Here is a 13,652-nt window from a genome sequence, read left to right on the forward strand (position 1 = left end):
TGAAGGACAGCTGAAATAGGAGTAAGAGGGCAATTACCACTGTGGGAACATGAAATTAAAATACATTTGATTTGTTCATTGTGACACAAAAGAAAAAGGACATTGTTCACCATGTGAGAAGGAGAGAATTAAAACATTTGGCATCATCACTGTTATGAATGAAGAGAGGAGACTTGGTAACTACATTACCTCACAAATTTAAAATACATATTTTTCCAGAAAAGTGACAAATTGCAAAGGCTGGAATGAAAACCTGGTAAGTTATGAAAAGGTGGGGGAACTTGAGAGGGTACAACAACTACAGAAGTGGGACTCTTTTATTTATATCTGTGTTTTAACCACTTTCATGAGATCCTATTTATAGTCATCACTCTGATTATTTTAATTAATATACACAGCAGGTAACAAACCGAGCTGGAGAACATGAACTGTGAAATAAAGTAACTAACTAACTTTTCATGTGCTTACTAAGGTTATATACAAACATATCCACCCACCATATTGTTAACAAGCCTAGAATCACAGAGTTATTTAAGCTGAAAAAAACCTCTCAGATAATTCATTAATCAAATACTGCCAAGTCCATCACACAAACCCTAAGCACCAAATCTATATCTCTTTTAAACACCTTCAGAGATGGTGACTCAACCTCCTTCCTGGGCAGCCTGTTCCAATGTTTGAGAACTGTTCTGGGAAGAAATTTTTCTTGCTAGTAAAACCTTCCCTGACACAATCTGAGGCCATTTCTTCTTGTTCTATCCCTTGTTACTAGGGAGACAAAATCACCCACCTCTCTACAACCTACTTCAGGTAGTTTTAAGAGACAATTATAATTTTTTTTCCTTTTTGAAGAGTTAAAACCAAATCTCTCAACTTCTACATCTCAATTTTTTATTCTCAGGGATGAAATCTTAAAACTAGAAATAAATGGCAGAATGGAGAAGGTACAGAATGGGTTTTTATACTTTCTCCAAGAACAGCCTGTGATACTTTGGGGCACTTTAGTTTCTGGGATATTTTGCTGCATAATCAAAGACTATTTCATGTTTTTAATAATGCCTGCAAGATTGCAAATAAAAACTTCTCCCATGACTGTGAAAGAACATCAATCATAGCTGAAAACATCTTAATGAAAGATTTTCTCAAGTACCATCACGTATCGTCTCCATGGCAACCACAGAAATTGCATACCAGGAAAAGCAAGAATAGGATTACAAACTTTTGCCAGTTTCCAGGTCCCACAGGAGAAACAGGGAGGCCAGCTAGCACTGCCTGACCTTGTCCCACAGAATGGCCAGTTGGCTTGGGCATTTGCTGCCCAGGAACAGGCCTTGTGGATATTTCTGTTTGACCCACCTAATTCCTACTGTACAAGGTAAGGTCCAAACCAGACCACTCCAAGCCTAGGAATATTATCCCCAGAAGCTACAGTCTGGCTCACATTGAAAGACTGTGCTGTTCCTATCCCAGCTTAATGTGGCTCCCTGGACCCCTAAACTGAGAGCCAAGGAGGTGACACAAGGCTTATGGCAAGCTCAGAAGGGAGCTATCTGAACAACTGAGTAAATAGTGCTGCTGAGGGTCACATCAGCAGGGCAAGGCACAAGGAGAACTCTTGGAGAGATGTCTCACTCTGCATGTGCACACAAATGTGTCTCCAAGCCAGGCACAGAGAGCTCCTTCCCTCTTGTTACTGTAGTACAAGTCTTGCTGAAGTACAAATGAGCTATTTCTGACTCCACCTCAGTCAGAAACAGAAAACCCTGACAGAAATGTAACCAGCTTAATACATTATTTAGTAAATCCTCAAAAGAATTTTGATATAAAAATCTCCCTTTAACAGTTGAGAGGAATGGCATGCCTCTTCCAGCATGCACCTCTCCAGCATCACCTTCAAACAAAGGCAAGCTTGTCTAACTCAAATAATCTTCTGTTAGCTGTAACTAACTGTTCCTTTGATCTTCAGAGAAAATGCTTCTCCACATCAAAACCTGAGTGAACATGCTCAGTTGTTGAAACACAAAGTCACCCATCTCAGACAGGGGTAAACATAGGCAGGAAATCACAGTGATTCCAAGCCAGTGGCATTTCAGAAATATTCTAATAGGAATAACAACAGAGCAGGGAAAAAAGAAAATACCTGATTGCATCTAGAAGGAAGTTGGATTCATCTGTTAAAAGAATTATTTGATTTTATGGCAGGGGAAGGAGCTACCCAAAGACCCTTCCAGTCTGCTGTTCCTGCTCTGCAATAGTTCCCTGCTTTCCTTCCTGCACCTCTTGCACTTGGCTCTCCTAGTTCCATATACAGAGGGAGTGTTAATAATTTACAGATAGTTCCTAAAGAAAAAAAAAAAAAAAAGTGAGTGGACTCCAGAAGGCAGAACCTTCTGCTTAGCAGCATTATTCATTTAAATATAAACAACTGCTAGATTATCAATGGTGATCCAAAACAAGAAGTCCTGCACTATCTGAAATATTCACACATGTAGATGGTGCATACACACAAAACCACAGCTGGATGCTTCTAATTTGCAGATACTGATGTTCAAAACTGTAAGATGCAAATCTTGGAATAAAAAAAACAAAAACAACTCTAAAGGAATGGGTTCACATGCAAGTTTCTTGCAAGGGCCTGAGATAGGTAGCAGGTTCCTGTTTGCTCAGCTGTGACTCAATGCCGTTGTACATTTCGATATTTTACTACAAACTGTACTTTACTGGTTTAAAGTATTAAAGTATAACCAGCACTTTGTAATCCATGGTAAATGCTGACAAAAAGGTGTAGGTGGTCAGTTCACTAAAATCCAGAGCATCTGCTTCATAGCTGCCTTCTGCAAGGAAAAACTAAGATCAGTGCAGCTGAATGATCCCTTCTATGTACCTTTAACACCTTTTCATATGCCCTGTTGTACTTAGAGAAAACTTTTTTCCTAGTTTTGAGTACTGTTGTTCTTTCAGCAACTGTATCTTATGTGGATTCTCCAATATAGAACTTGCTGCATTTTTTTACTGCTTTTTTAGCATTAGTATATGATATAATGGTTACAGAGATTGTTCTTGACAGGGATTACTATGGAAATGGGGTCAGGAAGATAAATTCCTTTTCAGGGATTAAAGAGATGAAGGAGAACTGAGTATCCTATTCATGAGCCAGATGCTATTATCTCTCACATGCATGCTTTTTAAGCCATGCACTGCTCTCAGTTTGTCCTGGCAGTCTCTGATGTGTGGTTATCACAGCAGCCAGCAGCTCAGCCTCATGCAGCTGGAGCCACTCTTCCAGCAAGATGGGGGAGAAAATTGGAAGGGTGAAAGCACAAAAACTTGTGGGTTGAGGTAGAGACAGTTTAATAGATAAAGCAAATGCTACATGAGAAGTAAAGCAATGTCAGAAATTCATTCACTGCTTCCCATAAGTCTGTAAGTGTTCATCCATCTCTACAAAAGCAGGAGCCTCATGGGTACTGGTTACCTAGGAGGACCAATGCCAAAGGTCCCCTTTTCCCCTTCTTCCTCCTGCTTTATATGCTAGGCATGACACCATAGGGCATGGAATATTCCTTTGATCAGCTGGGGTCTACTGTCCCAGCTGTGTCCTCTTCTGGATGCTTGTGCATCCCCAGCCAACACATTGATGGGGCAGCATGAGGAACAAACCACACCCCAATGCTGTGCAAGCACTGTTCAGCAGGAACTAAACATCCTGACTGCTAGCAATACTTTTTTCATCACAAATCCAAAACACAGACCACACAATGAAGAACATTAACTCTGGCAAAAACCAGTACAAGAGTCAAGAGACAGAGCTAGAGTCTTACTCAGGTGCAAGCTGCTATTATTTGTTTCACCAAAGATTCTGCAGATACTACAAGCTTTGCTCTTGGTCATCTTGACATGATGACTGAGTCATTGCTGTATGATAACACAGACATTGAATGAAAATGCTCATGGTGCTTTAGTCACTGCTGGGAGCAAGAGACTGTCACTGAAAGAGAGAAACAAAGGAAAGAAAATAATGTGATAAGAAGTCAATGGCTACAAGAGCTTTGTGACAATTTCAAAGCAGAAAAAACCCCAAACCCACAATAATATCCCCAATAAAAATGGGAAAGAAACATGAAGAAATAGTAGGTTAGAGTCATAAAGCAAAGTAAAAATGGAGTCACAATATATTGACTATCAAGCTGGAGCCTAAAAAATTAAACTAGGTTTTAACTGGGAATTAACTGTGTGGGTACAAGTCTGTTATGCACACAACCGCTGTATTTTGGTTGTTTTTCACAGGAACACCTTTACAGTGGAGATATCCTTGGCTGTTGAAGAAAAGGGCTTCAAGCACAATCTGTATCAGCTGGCAAAATAACTTTTTTTTTCCCAGCAGGGTGACAGTCAAGTCATCCAATATTTTATTAGGACTCTGGTGGAGATTTCAGCTCCCATGAGGCTGATTTGGTTCTAGGGAATTAAATGTCAGCAAGATGTTACTACATCACCTCAGCCACCATGAAGAAGCCCTGTCCAAGGAGCCAGGATTTGCTTTGCTCTGAGTCATTGTTTTTGTCAGGACTTCCTCAAACCTTGCACTTCACTACAGACCTCTACACTGCAGGGTTGTTTCTGCAAAACACAGCAGGATACAAAGGGAAAGACAGCCTCACCCAAGAGTTTAACTATTCTGTGATTTCTTGCTATCATACTTCCATAATCTCTCTTCATTTCCCCATTACAGGCACAAGAGTTCATATCACCAACTGAGGCCAAAGCTTCTAGCCTAGATGATGTAAACCAACCATGAACATCATTGAGGAAAGTGCAGTTATACCAGTTATACCTCACTTTGAGCAGCACACATCTGTTTAGTTTGATATTGACTATTTACTTTTGAGCACACTGCAAATATCCATTTCTTAGGAGCTCTGCTCCAGGCCTGGTGTTGATTCACACACCAACTGGCTGTTCTTTGAAGCTGCTGGCCACAAGTTTCAAAGTCCATGTTAGTCAAAGCATGGGAAGCATTATCTCCCAACTGCTCACATCAATTAATGCCATTCTTCGGGGATAATCCATGGTGACATTATAAACATGAGCATAACAGTTTATACATCTCACCAAAACTCCTGATGAAATAATCACAGTCTCCAGTTACCAGGTTAGTCAAAGGTCCTCATCTCCCTTATGACTGAGGTGCAGTCTGCTGTTTGTTCATCTTTCTAAACCCTTGGGTTTTGAGTTTGGTCAGATTTCTGCTTGAGTGATTTCTTTTCCTTTTATTCCTTCAAAGAGGTCTTATTCAGATATGGCAGACTGTTGGAGACAAGCAAGGATAAGATTCAGACTTTTTTTTTGTCAATGCCTAGAGCAGTCTTCAAAACCACAGTAAAAGTAGGATCACACTTCAGCTCCAAAGAGCAGTGTAGTCTTTGGATCACAAAATCTTAAGGGGCTGGTGTTACAGGTGAGATTTTACATGAAAGACAATTTTTAAATTCGAAAATCCCGTCAATGAGTATTTTCCTGTCAATTTACCCAGACAAACTGCCTCATCAAGGAGTCAAATGATTGCCAGGGCAAATGAAGCAGCAGAAGCACAGATTCAAGGTGGGAGCAACACTATTTCTTTGTGTGACAGCAATGTCCTAGATCCACCCAGCAACCTCATGAAACAGGAACAGACAGGTGTTGATATGAGCAGCCAGACTTTCACCCTACATCACTTTGCAACTCACAGACATGCTGTGAGACTCGAAAATCAACACAGTGGCCACAGCCAACTTAATTTAAAGTCATTACTTGCAGACTAGTGTAGAAGATGGGAGCAGGAAGGGCAAAAGCCCTACACTGAGCCAGGTACCTCCAAAGCAGCCTAGGGATTCAGATTCATCCTATGCCTGGTCTTTCCCACTCAATCCTGACTAAGGGAAGAGGAACTCACCCTGCTCTGCTGGCTGCATAGCTCAAGCCCTCTAGTCAGTGGCTAAGCTGGATATCAGACACACTAGGCACCCCATTTTTCTATAACATACCATTTTGAACCAGTCCAAAGCAAAACTAAATTCTGCACTAGGGAGGATATGTGTAATTAGTGACTCAAGTTTCTTTGCATCTGTCTTCTGCACCCCACTTTCTGACAAATGGCAAGTATTGTAATGTTCCTTACTGCCTAGAAAATTCCTAATTAACATTCTCACACCTCTTAAAATGGATTAGTGTAATTACAAAGCCCCTGTTTAACTTGCAGTCACCTCAATCATCAGGAAAAAAAAATCACATGCAAATGTTTTTTCATGTCCTCAGAAAAAAATTAAAACTCATTTTGCATAGTATCTGTGGGAAGGGAAGCATTGAAAACAGCCTGAGATTTGTGAAAAATAGCCCAGTGAGAATCAGACAACAGACACTCAGAGAAGCTGTAGCTGGTGCTTACCATGGCCCCAGCTCTGCCAAGAGCATTCATTTCCAATGTCCTGGAGGAGCTGTCCAGGAAGAGCTACCAAGACTTCTTCAAAATGAATTGTGATGTATCAGCCTAAATAAAAGAGTTTTGCTCACCAACTTCTGTTGTCTGTCAGGCGAGGAAACACTCCTGCAAGCAGCTCTGCCAGCAATGCTGAAGAGAAGGAAATGTCCAGAATAGATGGATTGTGAGCTCAGCATTTGCTTGGAGCTGTGTGCCCAAGCTCAGAATGTGGAGCTGGGTTGGTTTGCTGCTCTCTGCTGCCCAGCACCATGCTGGGCTAAGCTGGAAAATGCCACATGACTCCTTCCAGGCTTTGCAGGGGGAACCCAAGCAGGGTACTAGAGCCCTGCCAATAACACACACTAGAAAATCCTGTTCTGGCACCCATAGAAGTGCCTGGTGGAAACCAGATAAGCAGGTCACTCCTCAAGCAGGTTTATAGAAGTGCACACTGCCTCCAGTCCTTGGGCTACTTTCCCACTGCTGCAGACCTGCTGCCCACATCCAGCCTCCTCTATATTCAGAGATATAAACGGCTCCATGGCATCCTCCCAGTCTGCTTAAAGTGGTTGATGGAAAAAAACCCCATATTTCCCCATGGAATTTGAGAGCTGGGATGATATAGACATGCTTATAGTATTGTGCAAAGGGACAGGCAAGGGGGTAATACTTTCCTGTACTTATTTCCCTTAGCTTTGAGTAATAAGTTCCCAAGCAGCAGCTGATCTCTCCTTCAGCTGGAGGTTGCAGTCTATAAGCTGATGTTCAGCACAGCAGAATGGGTGTACAAGATTGAAAAAAGATTTGGGAAATATTTTCTAACCAGTGTTCAATTATGTCTTCTTGTGTCAGCTTGGTCACACTAAAGCTAATCAGAACACAACCCTCAGCAGATCAGACCAACAGCTCTGGCACAGCCTGTGTGCAGGCTGGCCCAGCTGACAGTCCTGCATTTATGAGCCAAAGCCACAAATTGTTTTCTAGCAGAAACTAGTTAAATGGGCACTAAATCATGGAAAGTTGCTGGATTCTTGACAGCAGAACAACACCAGCAAATCATGCAATGCTGCTTCTTGCTTCTAGCTGCAATGGGCAGGAACTGACATACAGGAGATTCCATCTGAACATGAGGAATAATTTTTTACTGTGAGGCTGACAAAGCACTGAAACAGGCTGTCTGGAGAGGTTGCAGTGTCTCCTTCTCTGGAATGATTCAAGAGCCTTTTGGACATAATTCTGAGTAATGTGCTCTAGGGGGCCCTGCTTGAGCAAGGAGATTGAACTAGATGATCTCCAGTGATTCCTTCCAACCTTATCCATTCTGTGATTATGTGCTTCATTTTAACATTTAAGCTCTGAATCCCCCTATGAGAGAGTCAAAAAGGTTGTATTTGAAAGTTCTCTTCCTAAGTTTTGATTTATTAGGGCTGAAAATAATATATGTTTCTGTAATACCTAAGAAATGGCATCCATTTTCTCCCAAACACATTTCCCAATAAGATAAAGGAAATTGAAACTGCATGAACTCTGAAATCTGACAGGTAAAGGACAACAGGATGAAAGAGAACGTTTTGATACCCTTGTTTGCTTTCAGGGAACAGTTTTAGAATAAAGAGCTGGAGGGATGGTGTTGAACTGGAAAAAGTTCACTGCAGTCTTCACCAGCAGAAAGTGAGTACAGTGAGCACACCAGCAGAAAGCTGGGTGAGGACATTTGTCTCTCCCCATGCTCAGGGACTGGTTTACTGATTAACCTGAAAAAGTTAACATCTGCAGTGCATCAGCGAGCAGACTGGAGACTCAGGTATCCTACAAAGACTGAGAAAATAGCATTAAAAACCCCAGGAGGGTTTGCCTTCACCTTTAACAGCCTTTCTCTTCTTGCAGAGGAAAGACATCCTGATTGAAACCCACCTGTGCTGTGGCCATGCTGCCCTCTGACTCCCACCCACGCTTCCTGGGGACACCTTGACTTGCTCTAGAGCTTTTCCTAATTGAAAGCCATGGGTGGAAATGTCATTGCTTAAGTGTTTAAAATGTCCTGGTGAATGTTTGTAGGGATGTACCATGACAACATTTTTCTCTGATGATGGTGCCAGCTAGGGACCCTCACTGTTTCTGAGGTGCTTACTCAGAAAAGGCAAATGGAGAGAAAAATCTTTCTCACAGCCACCACCACTCACTGATGTGACCACACAAGGGGTCAGGCACATACTCACCACCTGCCAGGCTGTGAGAGACTCTGAGGGGACAAGAGGCCACAGATCCATCTGAAGGAACTGTCAGCATTGTCAACCCCTAAATACAGGGCAGTAATTATTTATTCCTACAGCTCACAAAATAGTACAATCTTTTGAGGTGGCTGTCTGGGCAGCCAGTGGTTGGAGTCAGTGAGTTTGGGGATTCTTTGAATCCCTTGAGGAGGAATCAAGATGCAGAGATTGAGTTAAAGCCTTTGGATGGATTAAAATATATTAAGCCATTTACACATTAAGTAAAAGTAAGTCAGTAAGGTTTAGTAGGAGCTGCAGTGTTTTTAGTGAGTAAAAGGCCTCAAATACCATGGTAGCAAAAAGTGTTCTGCTGAAGGTTGCAAACAGTTCAATATCTTCAGGAGAGGCTCCAGGACTACAGTTGTAGACAGGACTTAGACATAATAGAGCTGCAGTAAGAATATTGCTTCCATTTCCTAGATAGAACATGATAGAGTGTATGCACAGCTCTATAGGTAACCTGGTGTGCTAAGAAACTAGAATTCTAATAGGTTAAGGAGTGGTGGTCTGAGGTTGCATCTTAGCTTGTTGGAAAAATCCTATATAACAGTATGTGTTCAGAGATTTGTTGCTTTTAGCCATTGTGGCTTTTAGCCACTTGCTTCTAGCCATTTGCTTATTGCTGCTGCTTTTGCCATTGCTTGCCATTGCTTTTGTTTTTGCCTTTTGAGACTGATGTGCTTTGTAATAAATAACCTTTTCAACTATTAGCTGCTTTGCTTATTTAGAAGATTACCTGACAAGTAAGAGCCTAGGAGCTCAGAGTAGATGCCATAGAGCACCTGGGAGTAAAGCGCCTGTAGAGCACCTGGGGGTCAGAAAGAACCCCCATCAGCTGATAACACAGACAGTAATAACTCAGAGTCTGTGGAGTGACAGGCAAAGAGGGAAAAAGAAGCTGAAGTGAAATAAATTTCTATCTCTGGTTCAGCTTTCTCACTTGAACAACTACACACAACAGGCATGTTAAATGCTGAGTTACAGAAGAGTTGTTATGTGGCTCTGAGTAACGTGGTCTAGTGGGAGTTGTTCCTGCCCATGGCAGGGGGTTTGGAACTAGCTGGCCTGTAAGGTCCCTTCCAACCCAAACTATTCTATGATTCTATTACATCTGAGCTCTCAGTGACTGTTCTCACCCAGCTGTTTTCTTCTACTCTGATGAAAAGTCAAACCAAGATCAATACTGTAGATAATAACTTCAACTAATCCTGCAAATCATTTTTGTCCATAAACAACAATATTGTAAATAAGTAAAAATCTATAAGAAGTCTTGAGGGAAATAAAAATATATTACACTGAGGCAATTACATACACTTTCTATTAAGCAGACAAAGCCCACATGTTGTGGCTTCCTACACTCATTACTCCAGCAGACACAAAAATATTACAATATTAGTTTGCAGAAAATACTTCAGGTGACTGAGTACATATTTCATCAGATTTTACTGCACCATTAAACACACTCATGTCCCATAACACACCATGCCTGTACAGGGAGGGCTGTGGGAGCACAGCTTGGGTGCTGCTGGCTTCAGAGATGCAGCTCCTCAAGCAGTGTCAACCAAGCTATATCCATGCTGATGCCAAGGAGGAATCCTACCTCCATCTTTTTTGCCCCATGGCCATGTGTGCCCCCTTCTACCCCTATGCCAACAGCTAGCATCCAATCAGCCTGATCAGGGACCTCTCAGGAGAATAATCCCAAAGAAATCAAAAGACAAAGAAATGTAATTCCAAACACAGAGGCATTACACTACACAGCCACGTGGACACAGCCACTTTAAGTTTTTCCAGGGAGTTGAGTGTTTGCAGACATCATTCAAGACATCACTCATCACTCATGTGGCATGGTTTTCCCTACAGAATGTGTCAGATGTGCTGCTCCTGTGTGGATGTATCTGATGCCCATGTGGCACCAGGCAACTGCAATTGGCAGCTGTGCCAAGCCCCTCAGTCCAGGAGCTCTTGAAAGGGGATCTCACTCTTTCACCTCCTGATGGGGTTGAAAAATACTGCCCCAAAAGTAACTCACCTCAGCTGTATTGGGATGTTCCCAGGCAGATCAGAGGCAGTGCAGCTATGGTCTCTTGTATATCTCCTTTTTAAACCAAGAGGACAAAATAACCTCAAGAAAAGGAGAAGGGAAAGAGCCCCTGTGTGAAGACCTGAAAATAGGATGATTCACTGAATCACAGCCAGGATAGCCATGAATGGGAGGAGAAAATTGATCCTGAGGCTTCAAAAAATGTAAAATGTGAAATCAGGGGTGGTCAGAAGAATTTAACTGTTGGGAAAATTAAGGTTGGCATCAACATATGACCCATAGTTACCCATTACTGCTCCAAATCTGAAAGTAAAGTAAATAAAAGAGCAGAGTACCAGTTTCACCCACAGACACCCAAGCAGTTCTATCATTATATTAAAATTATATCAAATATCATTAAGGTCTATTCAGAAAATTACCATGTTTAAAAACCAGCAATACTCCTGCAACAACCCCAAGGAGTACAGGAGCAGGACTGGCAGGTTTTCCAAGCAGGTTTTCCCTTGACATGCAGGTGGGTATCCCCATGCCAAGGGAATTCCCAGACACTGCCATTTTTTTGGCAGCTGCACAAGCTCACAGCCTTGGCATCCTAATTCACAAACCCACAGTAAAACCATGGGCTCCACATTCTTGTCTTCCAGCAAGAGGCCCCAGCTCTGGTCCTGGGAAGCACTGCCACCAGCCATCAGTCAGGAGTGCTGCTGCACCAGGGACCTGGGCACAGCAATTCTCAGTTTTCCTTCATTCTGAGAACATGGGCCTGAAAAATGCACCCTGCCAAATGGATATCCACCGAGGAGCAAATGCAGAATCCAGAGGGGAAAGTTTTTGGGACCTTCTTCAGGCTATCATCTGCTACTGGGCTGCTCCCAGAAAAGGAGAGCAGCTAGCTGCAAGCTGTTTTATGCACAATTTATACCAATACTTTACATCATGAAAAAGTGGTTTGCCTCTTACACAGAGAAAATCAAGAATGTTTGGTATCCTTCCATGCCTTCTAGTTTGTGAAACAAAAAGCAGAGAAAAGGTAAAGGGTTTAATCAACCTTCAATTAATTTTTATTGTTAGCAGATGCTTCAAATTGCTAGTTCCCAGGGGCTGCTTCAGTCTCTCTTTTGCAGTTGCCTAAATCCATTGTCAGCCCTGACAGCGATAGAAACACAGATGACAAAAACCAGTGATTCTCTTGCACAGAACAGAACAGCTCTGCCCAGTTCCTCCTCAGAAAGGACTGCCTGGAGGGAGAGCCAAGGCAGAGCAGGCTGAACAATGGGTGAAGAGGGAGCAGAGCCAGCAGCACACAGGTGCTGGGATGGGGTTCTCCAGAAGACACGAGAGGCTGAAATCAGTGTCCCCCTCTCCCAAGCCCTCCTGCTCCTGGGCCCCTGCATGGGGCTGCAGGGTGGCACTTACCTTGTGTGTGCTGTACCAGGGGCCAGACAGGGACCCACTGCCCGTGCCTGCACCCCCAGAGGATGCATTCCAGGGGTTGATGTCCATGTCCCCCCCAGGCCACAGCCACTGGCCATGCCGTGCACTGTCACACCAGAGGGGAGGGGTGGCTGAGCAGGACGAGGACGTGGCACTCTCTTCCTGGTGTGGGGAAGGATCTCACCTGGGTCACTGCACACAGGTGGGTGCAGCCAGGGCTGCAAGTGCTGCTGTGCACCAGCACAGCCTTAGCTGGGGAGTAGTTGGAGCATAGCAGAGAAAGGGGAGCTTGACAGAAGGTTTTGCTGCTCCTTCCCAGGGCATTCAGGTGCCTTTTTTTTTCTGTCTCTGACTTCCCCAATGCCCCACCCTGCTCTAAAGAGGCAGCCTGGGAATTTAACTCCTTCAAAACAGTGCCTAAATCTAAGAGTTAAGTATTAATTCTTCACTGCTAAATTGCAAAACTTAGAAGTTGTTGTTCCCAAAGGCAAATAGTCACTTACATAAATTCTAGCTTATGTCCTTATTTTTCTCTTCCAACTATTTCCTGAATAGTTTATTTGTAGAGACTTCAGGCAATGTGTTTATTTCCAGTCTGTGGCTTTATTCATTCATTCTTTTAGTTTTGATTTGATCATTTATTTCTTCTGGGGAAAACAACAACTAAACAAGGTCATTAAAGGGAGTGTAGAGCTAGCAAGGTAAGAGCTTGGCAGAATTACATAGGAGACAGGAGCAGGCTTCTAGATAAGCATAGAAAGGAATATTGAGACACTACCTGTTCAGGCTGTGGACAATACAACTGTGTGCAATCCAGAGAGCTCATACTGTACCTTGGAGGAACTGACTGGTATCAGTTCATTCCATTGCTTGGCTGGGTTTGAAAACACCCAAAGTCCTGACAATTATTGCAGCAGACAAGTGTCAGTGGGCATTATTCTGCTCTCTGCTCCAATGGTTTTCTCCTACTCTTAAGAAGAACTGGCACTGATTGCTTAGTCCCAGTAGGGCTCGTGGCCCTACCATCAGCAAGATGCATTGAGAGGGAGAACAAGTCAGCAGCCAGGATAGCAGGCTGGGGACTGAGCTTCCAGCAGGCAAGGAGATCTGATCCCTAACAGAAATGAGCAGCAGCAAAGCTGACTGCCAGTATGATTAATTTGGTCAAAAATAGAAGAAGCACACAATTACAGGAAAGAAACTGTAGTTAAATTAATACTTTCCAACTTGAGTGCACAGTGTCTCAGCCACAAGGATGTTATTTGAATCCAGACAGAAGGTGATATAGAAAACACAGAAGTGGCAAGGTAATGCTTCAGTTAGATGATGGTATAACACCCTAAAATACAAATTTGTACAATACATTTATAACAATAAATGTTTTGTTCATGTGTGTGGCCTAACTTGAAATACCAGTTTCTGTGATCACAGCTCCTTTGTA

The 13,652-nt window shown here is 42.8% G+C and overlaps 1 protein-coding gene and 1 long non-coding RNA gene across 2 annotated transcripts in view; both read right to left on the minus strand.

Moving 5' to 3' along the window:
• The window catches only part of NIPAL2 (NIPA like domain containing 2), a 60,201-nt gene extending 47,658 nt beyond the window's left edge, over nt 1-12,543 (minus strand). The window contains 2 exon segments of the mRNA XM_079302975.1: nt 12,194-12,270; nt 12,273-12,543. Coding sequence (XP_079159101.1) covers nt 12,194-12,270; nt 12,273-12,309 — 114 coding nt within the window. The 5' untranslated portion in view covers nt 12,310-12,543.
• Nucleotides 2,983-6,677, minus strand: LOC306800700. Its single transcript, XR_013773906.1, has 3 exons — nt 6,553-6,677; nt 4,497-4,620; nt 2,983-3,988 (listed from the first exon to the last, which is right to left on the minus strand). It is a non-coding gene; the product is annotated as an uncharacterized lncRNA (long non-coding RNA).
• Nucleotides 12,544-13,652: the final 1,109 nt, after the last annotated feature.

Source organism: Erithacus rubecula, assembly GCF_903797595.1.
Source record: "Erithacus rubecula genome assembly, chromosome: 3".
Taxonomy (NCBI): domain Eukaryota; kingdom Metazoa; phylum Chordata; class Aves; order Passeriformes; family Muscicapidae; genus Erithacus; species Erithacus rubecula.